This window comes from Odocoileus virginianus, chromosome 10 (genome assembly GCF_023699985.2).
Source record: "Odocoileus virginianus isolate 20LAN1187 ecotype Illinois chromosome 10, Ovbor_1.2, whole genome shotgun sequence".
Lineage (NCBI taxonomy): Eukaryota > Metazoa > Chordata > Mammalia > Artiodactyla > Cervidae > Odocoileus > Odocoileus virginianus.
Genome location: NC_069683.1, coordinates 16104604 through 16123370, shown reverse-complemented (window position 1 = coordinate 16123370; position 18767 = coordinate 16104604). Strand labels below are relative to the sequence as shown.

Here is an 18767-nt window from a genome sequence, read left to right as displayed (position 1 = left end):
TACACACTTGTTATTGCCTTCCGCTATCTCTTTAAAATTTATTAAGGTAGAGGAATCTTGTTAGGACACTAGAGAAAAATTCTGGCAGAGCCATAACTTTTTTACTTGCTCTTAGTTAAAAGATAGTCCTCAATTCAGAAAATAAAATGTCCATTCCCACATGTGAACACAAACACTAAACTTGATTTTCAACCTGATCTCTGGTCAAGTGGAACCTGCTTCCCGTCCTGCCTTTCTGCTCTTTATTCCCCACCCCATTTGGTTGTTCAGTGGCTAAGTCATGTCCAACTGTTTGCAACCCAATCGACTGTAGCCCGCCAGCCTCATCGGTCTATGGAATTTCCCAGGCGAAAATACTGGAGTGGGTTGCCGTTCTCCTCCTCCAGGGGATCTTCCCGACCCATGGATCATACCAGAGTCTATTGTGCCTCCTGCACCGGCAGCTGGATTCTTTACCACTGAGCCCCTCTGGGAAGTCCAAGATTTCTCTTTCAAAAAACCCTTACCAACTCCTCCCCTCTTACTTCTTAATCTTTTAAAACATCCTTAATCTAAATGAGCAATAGGAGGTCCAAGGAACTGTTTTGTAACCATTGCCTGTGTATATGCTGCACAAGTGAATCTGGGTTTGAAATTTATCATTTATTACATAACTTGATGTTTCGATCTTGACAGTTCAATATGAATACACGTAAGTTTGTTTTGTGTGCTTTTTGTAATAAAAATGTGATCATTTTATAGCTGTTTTGCAACTTCCTTTTTTTTTTTTTAGTTTAAACTCGTATTTTACAGATTCTTATCAGTAAGTATATATGGTTTCAGTTATTTATTACCCTCTTGGATATTAAACACAACTAGGTGGTCCTAACTCTACTCTGGCAGCAAGCAAAGATAAACAAACCTCCCCAGCAAGCCAAATTTCACTCTAGACTTGTTTAGCTTGATGGACAATTTTTTGTTTTGTTTTTTGAGTTTTTCTGTTTTGTTTTGTTTGAACCTAGAGTCCTTTTTTTTTTTTTTTAGGACACCTGAGTGATTTTTGCTCAAACAAACCCAAATTTAAAAAGAATAAAAACAACACGGAATCCATTGACACAGATATGCGTTATCTTCCTTGAATCCGTTGTAAATAGTTCATGACTTTCCATAGAAGAGCTTGCACTCTCATTCATCATTTTATTTTTCTCCCTGTAAAATCACTTTTCTGGCCAACTTGAGATCTTTTAAGGGCCGAAACGCAGTCATCTTGTGTATTTCCCTCTAAGCCACAACCAAGAGCTCCTAGCCAGGCACAGTTCAGCTCAGTTCAGTTCAGTCGCTCAGTGTTTGCGACCCCACGGACTTCATTTAGCATGCCAGGCTTCCCTGCCGGTCATCAACTCCCGGAGCTTACTCAAACTTATGTCTATCGAGTCAGTGGTGCCATCCAACCATCTCATCCTCTGTCGTCCCCTTCTCCTCCCGCCTTCAATCTTTCCCAGCATCAGGGTCTTTTTCCAGGCACAAGCCTTCCAAAAATAGAAGGAAAAAAAAAAAAAAAAAAAAAGGACGAGCTACTTTAATCGTCCTTGGGCTTTTTGCACCTCCCAGAAGTAGAGGGCGATCAAACCCCATGCGGCTCGCTGGCCGGTAACTAAGGCCGCTCCCAACGCGCACGGCCTTACGTAGACGTTGGGGGAGGAGCCGCCCTGTGCGCGGTGACTGGCGGCGGCACTGGCGGCAGCTGGAGGCGGAGTAGTGCGGATCGCAGGCTTGGAGAACTTCAGAGGCGGCGGGGGCGCCGGCGACGACGACGACGACGACGAGGACGGCAGGAGCGGGCCCCGGGCTTGTCGTTCACCATGCCGACCGTGGAGGAGCTTTACCGCAACTACGGCATCTTAGCCGATGCCACGGAGCAAGTGGGCCAAGTGAGTTAGCCCAGCGGCCTGCGGGCCCGGCGTTCCGCGGCCTCGAAAGCGCTCCCCGGGCCCGGCGGGGGCTGCTGCTTCGCCCGCCCGCTCCTGGCCGCCCGGGCTGTTTTCGTCGGGGTGGGCCCCTCCCGGGAGGGCAGACTCGGGCTTCACCAGCCAGAGTGCGGTCCCCGAGTCCCAGGCTTGTCTGCCTCCCATGGTCAGCCTTTTCTCCCCTTTTCCTAATTCATCTTTTTCAGCACTCCCCCCCACCCCCCCCCGGTTCAGTCTCTTCCCTGATCCTTGTCCTCCAGGGTCCTTTGAAGTCTTTCTCCTCCTTTTCGGTGGCGCTCAATCCCTTGGAAGATTAAATTGAGAGGTCAGAAACGCCTTTCTCTAGGCAAAAATCTGCAGTTAATTTAGGAAGAGCACTTGCAAGACAGAAGTTTGTGAAATACCGAAGGGGCCGTTACGTCTAGACTTTAACGAGGGCTTTTGATTTCGTTATTTAGTCCATTAGATGAGCTCCTGCCAGGAACCAGGTTCTGCGCCGGACCCTGGAGGTACGAGGACAGACCCGAGCTCTCCCAGAACGCATCTTTAGTGAGGGAGACCAGTGATAAGTAAGAAAGTTAGATGCTTCGCTCCCGCCCCACCCACCACACACACACATACACACACACCCCCACCCCGTGGAAAGTGTGAAGAAAATATAACAGGGCCGTGCGCAGGGGGGAAGGGGGGGGGGGGGTGCAGCTTTAAATAGAGTTGTCTGGCAAGAGTTCCCTAAAGTGTTTGCCCAGACACAACTTCAGCAGTGCTGAATCGGCCCTCCGAGCCCTGCTTCTTTGTGAGCCTTCAAGTGCTGGAGTCCATTGAACTTGAGGAATTGATAAAGTGGTGGTGTGTTTTCTTGGTAAAAGAACCAGTGTCTCCTCGACATAATCTCCATTATTGTTAGAAATGCTGTATCTTTTCAGTGCTTAAGACGTCATTTGATTTTCCTCCTTACCCATCCCAAGGAGTAGGAAGTGGGAGATCCTAGACACCGGTAACATTAGCAAAGCTGTGGCTGTTCCTCTCCCATCCTTTTTTTCTGAACATGTGTAATTCAGTTCAGTTCAGTTGTTCAGTCTTGTCCAACTCTTTGCTGCCCCATGGACTGCAACAGGCCATGCTTCCGTGTCCATCATCAACTCTCCGAGCTTACTCAAACTCATGTGCATAGAGTCGGTGATGCCATCCAACCATCTCATCCTCTGTCGTCCCCTTCTCCTGCCTTCAGTCTTTCCAAGCATCAGGGTCTTTTCCAGTGAGTCAGTTCTTCACAGCAGGTGGCCAGAGTAATTGGAGCTTCAACTTCAGCATCAGTCCTTCCAATGAATATTCAGGACTGATTTCCTTTAGGATTGACTGCTTGGATCTCCTTGCAGACCAAGGGACTCTCAAGGGTCTTCTCCAACACCACAGTTCAAAAGCATCAGTTCTTCTGGACTTAGCTTTCTTTATGGTCCAGCTCTCACATCCATAAATGACTGCTGGAAATACCATAGCTTTAACTAGACGGACCTTTGTTGGCAAAGTAATGTCTCTGCTTTTTAAATATGCTATCTAGGTTGGTCATAGCTTTTCTTCCAGGGAGCAAGTGTCTTTTAATTTTGTGGCTGCAGTGATTTTGGAGCCCAAGAAAATAAAGTCTGTCATTGTTTCCCCATCCATTTGCCATGAAGTGATGGGACCAGATGCCATGATCTTAGTTTTTTGAATGTTGATGGTTAAGCCAGCTTTTTCACTCTCCTCTTTCACTTTCATCAAGGGGTTCTTTAGTTCCTCTTCGCTTTCTGCCATAAGGGTGGTGTCCTCTGCATATTTGAGGTTTCTGATGTTTCTCCCGGTAATCTTGATTTCAGCTTGTGCTTCGTCCAACCCAGCATTTCACATGATATACTCTGCATATAAGGTAAATAATCAGGGTGACAATATACAGCCTTGACATACTCCTCTCCCAATTTGGAACCAGTCCATTGTTCCATGTCCGGTTCTAACTGTTGCATCTTGACCTGCTTACAGATTTCTCAGGAGGCAGGTTAGGTGGTCTGTTATTCCCATCTCTTTAAGAGAAAGAATGAAGAAATGTATGATTCAGGTTGAACCGTTTCAAGCTGAACAAAACATTTTTTTATTTTGGGACCATATTTAGCTTAATCTAGAATTGTGAATATACCAGTTGGAAGTATCAGATGATTTTTCTTTGCTACACATTTCCACTTCAGTAGAGAATTTTGATGTCATCAATGAGAAATATTTACTGATAGTCTGTTGTGGATGTCTATACGGTGTGTGCGTTAAGTCGGCTATGAAAGAAACATTTTCTGCCTATTGAGGTAGGGTAGGGAAAACTTACATGGTCATTCAGCTTGAGCTTTTGTTGTCCTTGTTCCTGAAGAGAACTAGTAAGTGAAGATGCTCTCATTCGTTATGACTGAGTTAGGGAAGAGTGTAGCAAATTGTTCTGCCTAAAATTGACTTCATTGCAGAGGGGTTGGGGGACAAAAGGTAGAACAGTGATTCTCAAGTCAGTTGTATACGTTGCTCTCCCAAAGAGGTGATTCAGGAGTCTTCTGGGCAGCCTCTGAAACTGTACACAGTGCTGTCCCATACCCCCAGCCTCATTTTTTGCTGAATAGTCACCTGCTTAGAGTATGTTAGAGAAAACAGAAGCCAAACTGGAGTTTTCCTATTCTGTGAATTTGAGAGTTGTTCAGATTTTCCTCTTATGTCATCTTTAGTTATAAATCTCCCAGCTTAGGTTGAGAGTTCTTCCTCAAGAGGTCAGTAATGTTTCTCAGAAGAAATCTGCTTTTAATTTAGGAAGAGTGCTCAGGAGACAGAAATTTATGAAAAACAGGAGGGCCACCTTTCATGCTGATTTGAATGAGGACCCACGATTTCACTTATTCAGTATCTTTTTTGACTGCCTATCATGTACCAGACACCATTGTTGATTTAGTCGCTAAGTCACATCCGACTCTTTGTGACCCTGTGGGCTATAGCCCACCAGGGTCCTCTGTCTGTAGGATTTCTCAGGCAAGAATCCTGGAGTCAGTTGCCATTTCCTTCTGCAGAGGAGCCTCCCGACCCAGGGGTGGAACCCACGTCTCCTGCTTGGCAGGTGATTCTTGACTGCTGGGCCATCTGGGAAGCCCCCCAGACACTCTGCTGGACAGTAACATTTCAGTTAAGTGATGGGACATCAGTACCTTCATGATACTGTAATGCCAAGTGTCAAACAACTGAATAAGATAAAAAGACATCTGTGTAATAAAGTGTCACGATTTGCTGAGCCCCAAACAGTGAATTCTGGTGGAACTGAAGCTGGGCCAAACCGTAATGCCAGCTAATTCTGCTCTATTGTGTAATAATTCTTCCCTTTTAGAGAAAATTCATGAAACTGCTCACTAAAGAAAAGTGTGTTGGGCTTCAAGATACTGCTTGTAAATTTTAATTGAAAGGATGGCCAACTTAACAGAAGGGACACCTTTCATATTTTTTTAAGGAGAGGAAAAAATATTTACATTCTTAATGTACCTAAGCCAGATTTTCATGTTACCTTACACGATTTACAGTAGCGATTTTGAATTTCCTGGCAGGCACCTCTCTGGACTTGCCTGGTGGCTCAGACGGTAGAGAATCCGTCTGCAGTGCAGGAGACCTGGGTTCAATCCTTGGGTCTGGAAGATCCTCTGGAGAAGGGAATGGCAACCCACTCCAGTGTTCGCCTGGAAAATTCCACGGACAGAGTATGCGGTTGCAAAAAGTCGGACGCGACTGAGTAACTAACACACACTTCTCTGGACACTTTTGAAACCATGATTGAGTTTCTTAGTCTAGAACTTCCTTCTAACTCTGTTTTGATTTTCACCCTTTTTTAAAGAGGTGAGTCCCACAGTTGCTCACGGAGCTGCCTCTAAGGGGACTGCCCAGGGTTAAATTATTTTATTTCTTTGTTGCTCTCCTTGCCTTGTCCCATGCCCTTCAGGAGAACATTTGAAGAAATATATTCAAGGAAGGAACAGATACGTGTATACCACATCACCCTTGTTTTCAAGGGGTCTCTTTTGAATGAAGAAGGGACCTTTATACACACATACTCAGACATATTTAAACCATGAACGTGTATGTTCTAAGGAGCAAACTGCGGGTCATAAATTCTAAGTGAAGCATTATTTAATACCTCAAAACTTGCAGTCCTTCTGTCGTCTTTCCTCTCGCGACTCTGGTTGCCCACCTGCTTGTTCAGCCCCCTTCCTCCCACGCGGCCTCGGCCGCGCTCCTGGCCCTCTCTCAGCCCTTCTCCGCTCCCAGCAGGCCAGGAAGGGACACGCTGTGGCCCGTCGTTAAATTTTGTCTCAACTTTTATGAATGTACTTAATTTTCAAATGTAAATATTTAATTTTATGTTATGTAGTCGAGAAAAACTTAAGTTAAAGATAAACCAAACACCTATTAAGGGATTTTGGCAGTTAGACTGAGGTAAGGTCTGCTCAGTATAATAGCTGAACTGAGATTCCTCTCGTGTTCTCTTGCCCAGGAGTGCGTTGGCTCTTAAGGGTAGAAGAGTATAGACTTGACTGACTTATGTTTCATGAAATAGCATTCTTTCGGTACTTTTTTCTGGTCTGCTTAAGCTAAAATCAAAGACCAACCAAGTTCATAATCCCTTAAAAATATGTAGAAGTGTTAACAGTTTAACACACAAACTAAGTTTAATGGAGTCTAAGGAAGGAAGGAAGATAACTTAGTTTATCTGTCTTTTTATGTCATACTTGAGAAATTTGTTGAAACTGCCTCCTTTCTTCTCTAAAATAATGGCTTTACTTTTATTAGTTGTGATTTCACAGTCGTAATTACAAGGTTTTTCTTTTAGAATGTTTCTACCGAATGTGAATGAAACTGTAACTTTTTTACTTAAAAATATCTTAGTGATTTCTTTTGAGTTGCTCTTTTTATTAGATATTAAAATCACAGATAACTATAGTTTTAGAAATGTATTAAAAACGTTTACAATTGAAGCCTCTAATTAGGATCATAAATCATTTATCTAGCTAAAATATACAACTGTTGGAAAAGGAAAATGTACAGTGCTGTGTAGTATTTGAAACATTTTGTTGTGTTTACACACCTACCTGTTACTGAATCACTGTGATCACTGAAAATATTACTTATATCTTGTTTCTTCTTTGAAAACCAGAAGTAGTAACTACTTGAGGGAGATTTCTGTTCAAAAGTCTTGTCCGTATACTGCAGTTGAAAAATAAGTAATTTAAAAAGCTGGCAAAGAAGAATATAATTTTATTTTGCATTTCATAAAGGATAATTAAAGTCTGTTAATAATGTCTGTGAAATTATTTGATAAAACTGATGACTATTAACGGTAGTTTAACGATGTTAAAATGTCTTAATTTTCCAAAGGTCTCGCTGTTTAGGATCATACATTCCGATTCACATGCTTGTGTGAAGCCTGTTTAGAACTCAAATTACCTTTGACAACCCTGCATCTGGCAAGCTTTTCTTTCTCTCCTCTTTTGTTAATTAAGATCTCAGGATACTAATTTGAAAGATTCCAATTAAAGAAGCTTGGTATTAGACACAGATCGTGACTTAAAAACCCATCAGAACTATGTTTGGGTCCTGGATCTGCTACTTAACTAACTGTGTGGCTCTGGACAAATTATTTCACTTTCCTGAACCTTGGTGGTTTTCTCATCTGAAAAATAGGGATAGTAGTAACACCTAACTCACAGGATTGTTGTGAGGCATTCCACACAATACACAAGGCATTCCACAACACCTTGTAGGCTTTCAGCAAGTGTTGCTGGTGATCCCTTTTTGTTCTATTCCAGATTTTTTTTCCTTGGTAGGAAGATGGGTTGTTTCAAGCAGAAATTCTTCATTTACTTTTAGACAGTGAGTTTTAGACAACTCAAAGGTCTTTCTAAGTAAAGCTTGAAATTCAAGTTAAAGGAAATTGGACTGATAACTGTGCAAAAAGTAAGGATGTCAGATGGCTCCAGACTTTGATTTTATGACATCTACTGAGGGCTTCCCTGGTGGGAAGCCTTTACTTTCAAACAGTAAAGAATCCGACTGCAGTGCAGGAGACCTGGGTTGGATCCCTGGGTCAGGAAGATCCCCTGGAGAAGGGAATAGCAACCCACTCCAGTATTCTTGCTTAGGAAATCCCATAGACACAGGAGCCTGGCAGTCTATGCGGTGTCAAAGAGTTGGACATGACTGAGCACCTAACACTTTCACTTTCACACTGAGTGACTAACATTGTCACTTTTCAGAAGCTATGGAGCAAGCTAGAGGAGTGTAAAGTGGTACAGAAGTCAGCCATATTTTTGAACCTTTGCACTAAAAAGTGGGTAATATACTTTTGAAGTAGTAATTCCTGAAGACTGATTTTGTGTCTGCATTTCATGAGGAAGCTATCTTTATTCACAGAAATGTCTGTTATTTAGGGGTTGGTATTAATGTTTAAGATAGGAGTTGTCATTAATCTAGTAAATATTCAGATATTAAAATCTGTACCATTTGAAGATCTAACTGTGACCATAGCCTTTTGATACATAAAACACTTTGTTTCTGATTATTTTTTAAAAAAATAGTGTCCTTAATTGAGATCCCAGTGAACCTAAATAACTTTGCATCCTGCCTCTTTTTTTTTTCTTTAAATCTGTAATCTATGTGATGTTCTTTAGTCATCCACTTACTTGTCTAAAGCATTTAGAGGACTGCCTTTTACAGAGTAAATGCGATGCTGTGTACATACTTGGTTTAGTAGTGTGTTTAAGGTTTTCCCGTAATTACAGGTTTTCTGTAGTCCTGATATGTAGTGCTTTGTTTCCCAGTTTGATCCATTAATAAAAGGGCTAGTTAGAGGCAAGTGTGTAGTCGGGACTGGGAATTTGCTGATTCTTCACATTATGAGTATCTGAGGGCAAGCACTTCTGAAATTTTTTTTTTTAAAGGAAACAAACAAGCTTTGTGTTATTTTAATGAAAAGTTAAATATATGACATTGGGCATGTAAAACAAATTACCATTTTTATATCCTAAAACATGAGGCAAAATAAAGCTTCCTAACCTTCCTCTTATTGCTTAATTTCAGGAATATATTCTACCTTCTGCACTGTGATCATTGAAAATAGATCAGTATATCTAACAAAATTATTTGAGAATTGTATTTACTCAGTCTGTTCAGTTGCTCAGTCATGTCTGACTCTTTGCAGTCCATGGACTGCAGCACGCCAGGCTTCCCTGGCCATCACGAACTCCCAGAGCTTACTCAAACTCATGTCCATCCAGTCGGTGATGCCATCCAACCATCTCATCCTCTGTCGTCCCCTTCTCCTCCTGCCCTCAGTCCCTCCCAGCATCAGGGTCTTTTCCAGTGAGTCAGTTCTTCACATCAGGTGGCTAGAGTACTGGAGCTTCAACTTCAGCATCAGCCCTTCCAATGAATATTCAGGACTGATTTCCTTTAGGATGGACTGGTTAGATCTCCTTGCAGACCAATGGACTCTCAAGGGTCTTCTCCAACACCACAGTTCAAAAGCATCGTTCTTCTGCACTTAGCTTTCTTTATGGTCCAACTCTAACATCCATACGTGACTACTGGAAAAACCATAGCCTTGACTAGACGGACCTTTGTCAGCAAAGTAAATGTCTCTCTTTTTTAAATATGCCGTCTAGGTTGGTCATAGCTTTTCTTCCAGGGAGCAAGTGTCTTTTAATTTCATGGCTGCAGTCACCATCTGCAGTGATTTTGGAGTCCACAAAAATAAAGTCTCTCACTGTTTGCATTGTTTCCCCATCTATTTGCCCTGAAGTGATGGGACCAGATGCCATGATCTTAGTTTTTTGAATGTTGATGGTTAAGCCAGCTTTTTCACTCTCCTCTTCCACTTTCATCAAGGGGCTCTTTAGTTCCTCTTTGCTTTCTGCCATAAGGGTGGTGTCATCTGCCTATCTGAGGTTATTGATCTTTCTCCCGGCGGTCTTGATTCCAGCTTGTGCTTCATCCAGCCCGGCATTTCGCATGATGTACTCTGCATATAAGTTAAATAAACAGGGTGACAGTATACAGCCTTGACGTACTTCTTTCCCAGTTTGGAGCCAGTCTGTTGTTCCATGTCCAGTTCTAACTGTTGCTTCCTGACCTGCATACAGATTTCTCAGGAGGCAGGTAACGTGGTCTGGTATTCCCATCTCTTAAGGAATTTTCCACAGTTTGTTGTGATACACACAGTCAAAGGCTTTAGTGTAGTCAATGAAGCAGAGGTAGATGTTTTTCTGGAATTCTCTTGCATTTTCTATGATCGAACAGATGTCAGCAATTTGATCTCTGGTTCTTCTGCCTTTTCTAAATCCAGCTTGAACATTTGGAATTTCTCGGTTCACGTACTGTTGAAGCCTAGCTTGGAGAATTTTGAGCATTACTTTGCTAGCGTGTGAGATGAGTACAGTTGTGTTTATTCTGTTTATTACAAAATTTTAAAGCATGATACAGTTACAAGACTAGGAACAGTTAATCACTAAATGAAGAAGTGTTAGTAAATAACAAACCTGTTTTTTCCACATAAAATTAGAATCATTCTTCTCTCTTTCCAAGTCACAAAGAATAATGTGAAGGGCAGAGAGCAGATAATAGGAAGGTAGGTGTTAAATTTAAGCAGTAAAACTCCAAAAATAAGCCCTATTTGTTAGCCTATGTGAAATTTTTACTAACTTAAAGCAAGCTCAAAGAAGTTTGTTTAGCTTGCCATTCTTGAAAATTGTATTTCTTTTCTGTTTTATTCTTTTGTTTCAGCATAAAGATGCTTATCAAGTGATACTGGATGGTGTCAAAGGTGGTACCAAGGAAAAAAGATTAGCAGCTCAGTTTATTCCGAAATTCTTTAAGCATTTTCCAGAATTGGCTGATTCTGCTATCAATGCACAGTTAGACCTCTGTGAAGATGAAGATGTATCGGTACGTTTATGGTTGCTACTTTGAACAAGTTTTCAGATGTTGCTTTTGCCATTTGCAGACATTTTCTGTGTGTGGCTAATGTAACTGAAGTACCAGTCATTGGTGCACGATCCAATACTGACGTCAGGTCTGGTCTGATGGGACAACATCCCAGGGCTTCAATCTACACAAGAGAAAATGTAACCACCTTTCAGTTGTCAAAAATGCATACAAAATACTTTGTTTTTCTTATTTATTATCCACTGTTGAAAACAGTTGTGGCTCACATCTTTTTCATAGGTTGTCAGGCAGAGTGCATATGAAATCAGACTAGCTTTACCTTGTCAATTTATGCTTCCTTGGATATTTAAACTAATAATAGCATTGCAGCATAAAATGGAGTTTCAACACCCCTAAATATTTTTCATAGCAGAAAAATAATTGAACTGTGAAATAATTATATGTGATTACTGGAATAGAAAGGAGTAGTTTTTCCTTGGAACAGAATTAACCATTAGCATTTCTGGCTGCTGATGATACAAGTTCCTAAGAGTTTTCAACTATTAGCCCCTGGCTTTTCAAATGAAATTAGTGAATCATCAACATTTCATGCATAATTTGAATTTTTATATTAAACTAGATAAGCCAAGATCCTGTATTTAGAATTAAGTACCCAGAATATATCCACAAATTCGAATACTAAAAATCCTAAAGTGAGTCGTTCCTAGCTATGACATTGGCCACTCCAGCCATTCTTGAGGGATCCCGTACCCTGTGCCCACAGCAGGTAGTAAAAACCCAGCAGCTATGTGTAGTCAGTGTATAGTGTTCCTTTCCATCACATTTTGTTCTAGTGCTTTGTGAAGCGTGAATATTAAATTGGAGTAAATTATTTCTAAAACTGTTAAAAAATCTCATGTTTTATATTTTTGTGACTCATATGCCCGTAATTATGATTTCTCTTGTGCTTTTTGTCCTCTTTAAAGGTTGAGGTGGTTGTTTTTATTCATGATAGTATTTGGTTAATTTTTTATTTGAAATTATGTTCAGATTCGACGGCAAGCAATTAAAGAGCTGCCTCAGTTTGCCACTGGAGAAAATCTCCCCCGAGTGGCAGATATACTAACCCAACTTTTGCAAACAGGTAAGGAATTTTATTCCTACCCTATTATCTAAATGTAACTTCTCTGAAATAATGATTCTTTTTTTCTGAAGATTTACCTCTGATAGAAATTTAAATTCTTTTTTATTCAGTTAGTTTGAAGCTTAATGACCATCTTATTTCTAGTTTTGTTTTGAATTCTCTTTGTAAAGCTATGATGACTGGATTCTTTGGGGTATTTTGATGTGTCATGATTCGTCACCCCGCAGTTTCCTGAGTTTCTTAATTGTGCCATCTTACCATCTTAACATAAGCGCTTTCCAGGTACACTAGAGCAGGGTCTCTGCCCTGACAGGAAAGATGTATTTTCTTGGTACCTGAGATAAATGCCTGGTTTATGTCTCCTCTCAGTATAATCTGTGACAGACTGTGTGAGTCTTAGGTTTGAAATGAAGCAGATTATACACTGTACCTCTCTGTCTCTATCCAGATGACTCTGCAGAATTTAACTTAGTGAACAACGCCCTCTTAAGTATATTTAAGATGGATGCAAAAGGTAAGGCCACTTTTTGTTCTGAGGTGTGTTTGATGGCCTAAAAAATTGGGGAGTTTGACATTTCTTGTTAAGGGTAAAGTCTGGGATTGACCCAGACATCTGTTTCATAAAAATTCTAAGTGTTCTCAGTAAAAAAAAAAAAAAAAAGCAGCTTAACTCAAGATGTTGAGTCAAGATGACACAAAAAAACCAGCAGAAATAATTCTAAAAACAGACCAAACTTTTCCCTTAGAAATATGTTGGAAAAACTCTGTTTCCCACTTCAAAGAATTCATCCAAAAGTACCTGGGCTTATTTACTATTAATAATGATAGAAAGGAATGTCATGCTCAAGCTGATTCTGAATGCATGAACAAAGTGTATGATCACTCCTATGGTTGGGACTGTAGAAATTTTAGACTGATTTAACCAGTATCAGTGACATTCATGATGTATATTAATTCACCTGAAGAGAAATGCTGTAATTCAGATTGACTTGAAGGATGTCATTCCCACATAGAATTGACTTCCTGCATGACGTCATCCCACATAGAATTGACTTCCTGCATGACGTCATTCCCATATGGAATTGACTTCCTGCACGCAACTGTTTTGTTTTTCAGGGACTTTAGGTGGCTTGTTCAGCCAAATACTTCAAGGAGAGGACATTGTTAGAGAACGAGCAATTAAATTCCTTTCTACAAAACTTAAGACTTTACCAGATGAAGTCTTAACAAAGGAAGTAGAGGAACTTATACTAACTGAATCCAAAAAGGTAAGCTTTTAGTGAACTTCTCTAATGCACAGGAACATAGTTGATTTTAGCAGTGTTCATTAGTGCTATACGTAGCTTGTTTATAAGATCATATATCCCATAAGAAGCATTATAAAGCTTCAAGATTTTCTTATGTTGTATTTTGCACTTTGGTCACTTATAGTGGCAAATGGAGAAGACAGAAGGGGGTGGTAGAGGATGAGATGGTTGGATAGCATCACCTTTTCAATGGACATGAACTTGGGCGAACTCCGGGAGATGGTGAGGGACACAGAGGCCTGGCATGCTGCAGTCCATGGGGTTGCAAAGAGTCATACATGACTTAGTGACTGAACAACAACAGCAACATTTGTAATGATGAATCATTGTGTTAATTTAAAGGGTTCGATCACATATAAATCCTTTCTCTGTGCTCCCAGCACTAGCAGAGTTACAGTTGCTAAGATTTGAAAGGTGTGCCACAATTAGCTTTACATTCATACAGCACCAAAGTTTGGGAATAGTTTATGTGTTCAGGAAAATTCAGCATTTTCTCCAATGGCACCACTCACTTGCTAATTGGTAAGATTTCTTCAGTGAGAAAGAGAGGAGCCGCATATTTCATTTTTGTATCTGGTGGGATATGTCATGATTGCTTGCTCCTTTGGTCAATGAACAGAAAGGTTTAGACCCACCGATACAGAGGACTGAAAATTTGCATGGTCTCCTGTTTTGTTTGGGCTTCCCTTGTGACTCAGCTGGTAAAGAATCCACCTGCAATGTGGGAGACCTGGGTTCCATCCCTGGGTTGGGAAGATCCCCTGGAGAAGGGAAAGGCCTCACATTCCAGTATTCTGGCCTGGAGAATTCCACAGACTGTAAAGTCCATGGGGTGGCAGAGTCGGACATGACTAAGTGACTTTCACTTTCACTTTTCCTGTTTTGTATGTAATTACCACGTTAATGTGATTGAGGCTGCTTATAAATATAAGGAACTGAATCTGATTTAACAGTTTATTGCCAGATTTTCTCACCTTTTTTTTTTTTGCTATCAGCTCCTGAAGAGCCTTTTTAGATATTTTAGATTTAGAGAGTATCCTTAGCTACTTTCCCATGAAATTTTTAACACCGCACATATACTGTGTATCATATGTTTACGTACTGTATGTACCTCTGTGCTTTAGACGTAAAAAAGAGTAAAATTTCCCAAGAACCAAATGTTGTTCCCTTGGAAACAATCTAGTACACCACTGAGAGTGCATGGCTTATTCTGAAGCTAAGTCAACTGAAGCTTCAAGTTGTTCTCTCTTAAGTAGTTCAGAAATATGAGCAGCAGATATGACTTCTGCAAAACCAGTTTGCTATGCGGTTTCAATATTGCTCTTTCTTTTCCATTCAAGTGATAAAGATACTACTAACTATTCTGAATGGTCTCTTTCCAGGTGCTAGAAGATGTAACTGGTGAAGAATTTGTCCTGTTCATGAAGATCCTGTCTGGGTTAAAAAGCTTACAGACAGTGAGCGGAAGGCAGCAGCTGGTGGAGCTGGTGGCCGAGCAGGCCGACCTGGAGCAGGCCTTCAGCCCCTCGGACCCTGACTGCGTGGACAGGCTGCTGCAGTGCACGCGGCAGGCCGTGCCGCTCTTCTCGGTGAGTGCTCTGTTCTGCGCGGCTCGGGTTCTGGTCGCTCTGTCGGCTCGCAATTGTGTGGTTTTACACTTGGCCTTCTCCTCAGAGCTCTGCGTGAAAGCATTAACACAGCGGAGCCATCATTTGTTTTACACAGGCCTAAGTGAAGAGCCCAGAGCAGCAAGAAATCTCTTTAAAGTCTTGCCTAGAGACTTTTGAAAAGTCTTGAGAATTTTATGTCCTACTTTCTAGTGTTCCCTGAGTTTTTAAAACAGTTCAGTAACCTAACTTCTTTTTCTTAAATTTTCTAGACTGTTGTTACAGGTAAGTTGGCTGTTTTCTCTCTGGCGTTGCACCTCCTCTGGCACTGAATCTTTTGAGAGATACATAGCAAAGTTTAAAAAACACAATTTAAAGGAGCTATCCTTTTGGGGAAATGTAGTCTAAAATTCAACAGTGAAGTTTCCCATACAATTTGACCTTAGAATCAAAGAAGAGTTCGAAGATGTATAAAAGTCCCATGCTCCAGATTACTTTGCAATTAAGTATATGCCGTCTGTTGAGGTTATTTCTGAGATGCTCTGGGATATGCTCTCCCGTTGTATTTTAGCTGTGGTACTTGATGCTTTCATACTGAGCATTTGTTGATTGACTAAATTAGACTATTATATTTGAGAGAATAAGTATTTTTTTGACAATTCAGCATTCTTTGGATTTTTACAGAAAAATGTTCATTCCACAAGGTTTGTGACTTATTTCTGTGAGCAAGTTCTCCCTAACCTCAGTTCCTTGACTACCCCAGTGGAAGGTCTTGATATACAGTTGGAGGTAAGAGAAAATTTCTGGCTTTAGAACTGAAAAGGCATTGCCGTATTTCAGCCTAAATGTAAACCACTAACTTGATCTGATTGCTAAGAGATTTAAGGCTTGGTGGTGGCTAGCTAATAACCTGGCCCAGGATTAGTTACATGGGAATGCTTTATGGATTAACTGAGAGTTTGCTGCATGGGAAAGCAGTGCCTGTAGTTTTCGTTATAGTCATTCTCTACCTTTGTAGCCTTGATGCTTTTAAATACATTGGTCAGTCATGACAGTTCTTATCTCTGTAACTGATAGTAGTAGTGAAAGTCACTCAGTCGTGTCTGACTCTTGGTACCCCATGGACTGTAGTCCGCAAGATTCCTCTGTCCATGGGATTCTTCAGGCAAGAATACTGGAGTGGGTTGCCATTTCCTTCTCCAGGGGATCTTCCCGATTCAGGAATCAGCCAGGTTTAAATAGATTAACACAAAATATTGCTTATCCCTTCTCCAATAGAATTGACTACCCTCTCTCCCTTTTATATCTCAACTGTAATGTACATACACATTTTTTCCAAGCATATAAAAATAACTTTACTTCTTTCTCCCCAATTTAACCATATCCCTCTCTGAATCTCCCGAATCTAATGTAGAGCCTGATTCTGAAAATCACCTGATAATGTTTGTTTAGTTGAACTGAAATATGGAAATGTGCCATTTCCCTCATAGGTCTTTAGGAGAGAGAAGAGTCTCACTGTGCACTTAAACTGTGGTTTGCTTCACATGTCCTGGGTTTGACTGATCAGACTGGACTTGAGTAAAGCAGAGATGAACCTCAAGAACAGTGGCAGTTACTGATACTTTGAGTTAGTATCCAGAGACTGAATTTGATAGCAGAGGAGGCCCAGCCTAAATGTTAAAAGTGAAGAGTTCTTACTCATCATCTCTTCCTTGTGCATTATCATCCTGTGGCAGAAAGTGTCATGTGTGTTCCCTTTCTTCCTTATTCTCACAGGTATATTGAGAGTCATGAGATCAGGGTTTTAGGGTCTGCACTACCTCTCACATATATCGTGACTTTGCCAAGTTACATTATCTCTCCGACCTTCAGTTTCCTCAAAGTAAAATAGAGCTGCATATCTAATTTTTTTTTCCAGTTCAAACATTATGATTCTGTAAAAGCCTAGTTGAAAAATAAGCAATCTTAAATAGTTATGTAGAATATTATTTTACAACCCTTGCTCATTCAAAGAAAATGCTAATAACAGTAAATTGTGTGTTGTAGGTATTAAAACTCTTGGCCGAAATGAGTTCATTTTGTGGTGACATGGAAAAGCTAGAAACAAATTTAAGGAAACTATTTGATAAGTTATTGGTAAGAATTTTTTTCTTTCCTTATGGCATAGTCAGTATAGCATCCCAAAGTTTAGTAGTATAGTATTTACAGATTATGGAGAGCCAGATTTTGAAGTGACAGGTAATAATCCTAACGAGTGTTCTTAGCTGCTCAGGCCACATGTTGTCTACTTTTTAAAAACAAATCTGTTTTAATCTTTGGCATTTCTTCTGTTGATGCTAGACAAAATATAATACAAGATTTATATAGTAAGTTTTTCTGCTATTTATTCATCAAAATATTGTAAATGTTTGCTCCAGAGCACCGTCGCGGTTACTGCCCAGGGCCAAATAGCTTTAACAACCTAGAAGTAAAGTCATTAAGTCATAATTTTTTTTATTTTGTGGCTTACAATTTAGGTGTCATATCCAAAAATCATTATTTCCATGACCCACATCAAGGAGCATTATTCCTATGTTTTCTTCTAGGAATTTCATAAGAGACATATATCTTATATTCTTCCTTGTTTTTCTCTATCTGACAGACTTTGCTTAGTATAATAATCTCTATAATAATCATCCCTGTTGCTGCAAATGGCACTATTTCACTAATTTTTATGGCTGAGTAGTACTGCTCTGTGTATGTACACATAGATGCACATCTTATCTGTTTACCTGTTTGGACATTAGGTTGCTTCCATATCTTGGCTATTGTAAATAGTGCTATGAACATTGGGGTGCATATATCTTTCTGAATTAGTTTTCTCTGGATATTTGCCCAGGAGTAGAATTGCTGGATCATATGGTAACTCTTTTTTCAGTTTTTTAAGAAACTGTTTTTAGGAATACTTTTTTTTTTTTTAAAGAATACTGTTTTAGGAGCATCAGCTTTTGTTGCCAAACCTAGATTGAATCCTGACTCTTCAGCTTGTTTTCTACCTAAGTGCTCAGAACTTCATTTCCTTCATCTGCCTAGTGCTGGGTTGGCTCCTTTTGTTGTCAGTAGTAGCAGCAGCAGCTATACTGTAGGTTAATATGGAATGTTGACAGGTTGGGTCATTGATCCAAAATGTAAAAGGGATATCTTACATAAATTTCTGATCTTGGTAGTTTTTAATGTTTCATATCTTAGAAGTGTGTCTTATAATTACTTGAGTATATGTTTTATAATTAGAGTGTCTAGAGCAGATCTCATTTATCTCTTGTATTTTCATCTCTCAGGAGTACATGCCTCTCCCTCCAGAAGAAGCAGAAAACGGGGAGAATGCTGGTAATGAAGAACCCAAGCTACAGTTCAGTTATGTGGAATGTTTGTTGTATAGCTTTCACCAGTTGGGCCGAAAACTTCCAGATTTCTTAACAGCCAAGCTGAATGCAGAAAAGCTCAAAGATTTCAAAATCAGGTGATATATAATTAAAGTGCCCCAGTCCTTGATAAAGGTGAAAGCTATCTTGAAGCTGCCTTGATTTTGTTTTCATTTTGCAAGAGCTTTTCCCCCACCCTTTCTTACTACAATGCAAAAGAATGCAAGATCCACAAAACAGGAATGTATACAAAGATACAACTGTGGTGGCATGACAAACGCTTGGCAGAAGATGGCTTTTTACAAAAATGGACTCTGGCTCTCACTTGCTTTAGGATATTGGGTGGATTCTCTGACCTGACACCTCAAATTGTCCTCAGCTGTTCAATTTATAGATACTAG

At 40.3% G+C, this 18767-nt stretch overlaps 1 protein-coding gene and 1 long non-coding RNA gene across 6 annotated transcripts in view; one reads left to right on the top strand and one right to left on the bottom strand.

Moving 5' to 3' along the window:
• The first annotated feature begins 1685 nt into the window (after window positions 1-1685).
• The window catches only part of API5 (apoptosis inhibitor 5), a 27348-nt gene continuing 10266 nt past the window's right edge, over window positions 1686-18767 (top strand). For both annotated transcript variants that reach the window (XM_020882994.2, XM_020882983.2), the window contains exons 1-9: window positions 1686-1910; window positions 10767-10928; window positions 11958-12051; window positions 12500-12565; window positions 13168-13319; window positions 14741-14947; window positions 15650-15754; window positions 17012-17101; window positions 18283-18464. In XM_020882994.2, coding sequence (XP_020738653.1) covers window positions 1842-1910; window positions 10767-10928; window positions 11958-12051; window positions 12500-12565; window positions 13168-13319; window positions 14741-14947; window positions 15650-15754; window positions 17012-17101; window positions 18283-18464 — 1127 coding nt within the window. In that variant the 5' untranslated portion in view covers window positions 1686-1841. The remainder of the gene's footprint in view (window positions 1911-10766; window positions 10929-11957; window positions 12052-12499; window positions 12566-13167; window positions 13320-14740; window positions 14948-15649; window positions 15755-17011; window positions 17102-18282; window positions 18465-18767) is intronic.
• The window catches only part of LOC110130799 (uncharacterized), a 26239-nt gene continuing 18293 nt past the window's right edge, over window positions 10822-18767 (bottom strand). For all 4 annotated transcript variants that reach the window (XR_011489893.1, XR_011489894.1, XR_011489895.1 and 1 more), the window contains one exon: window positions 10822-11091. This is a non-coding gene — a long non-coding RNA (uncharacterized lncRNA). The remainder of the gene's footprint in view (window positions 11092-18767) is intronic.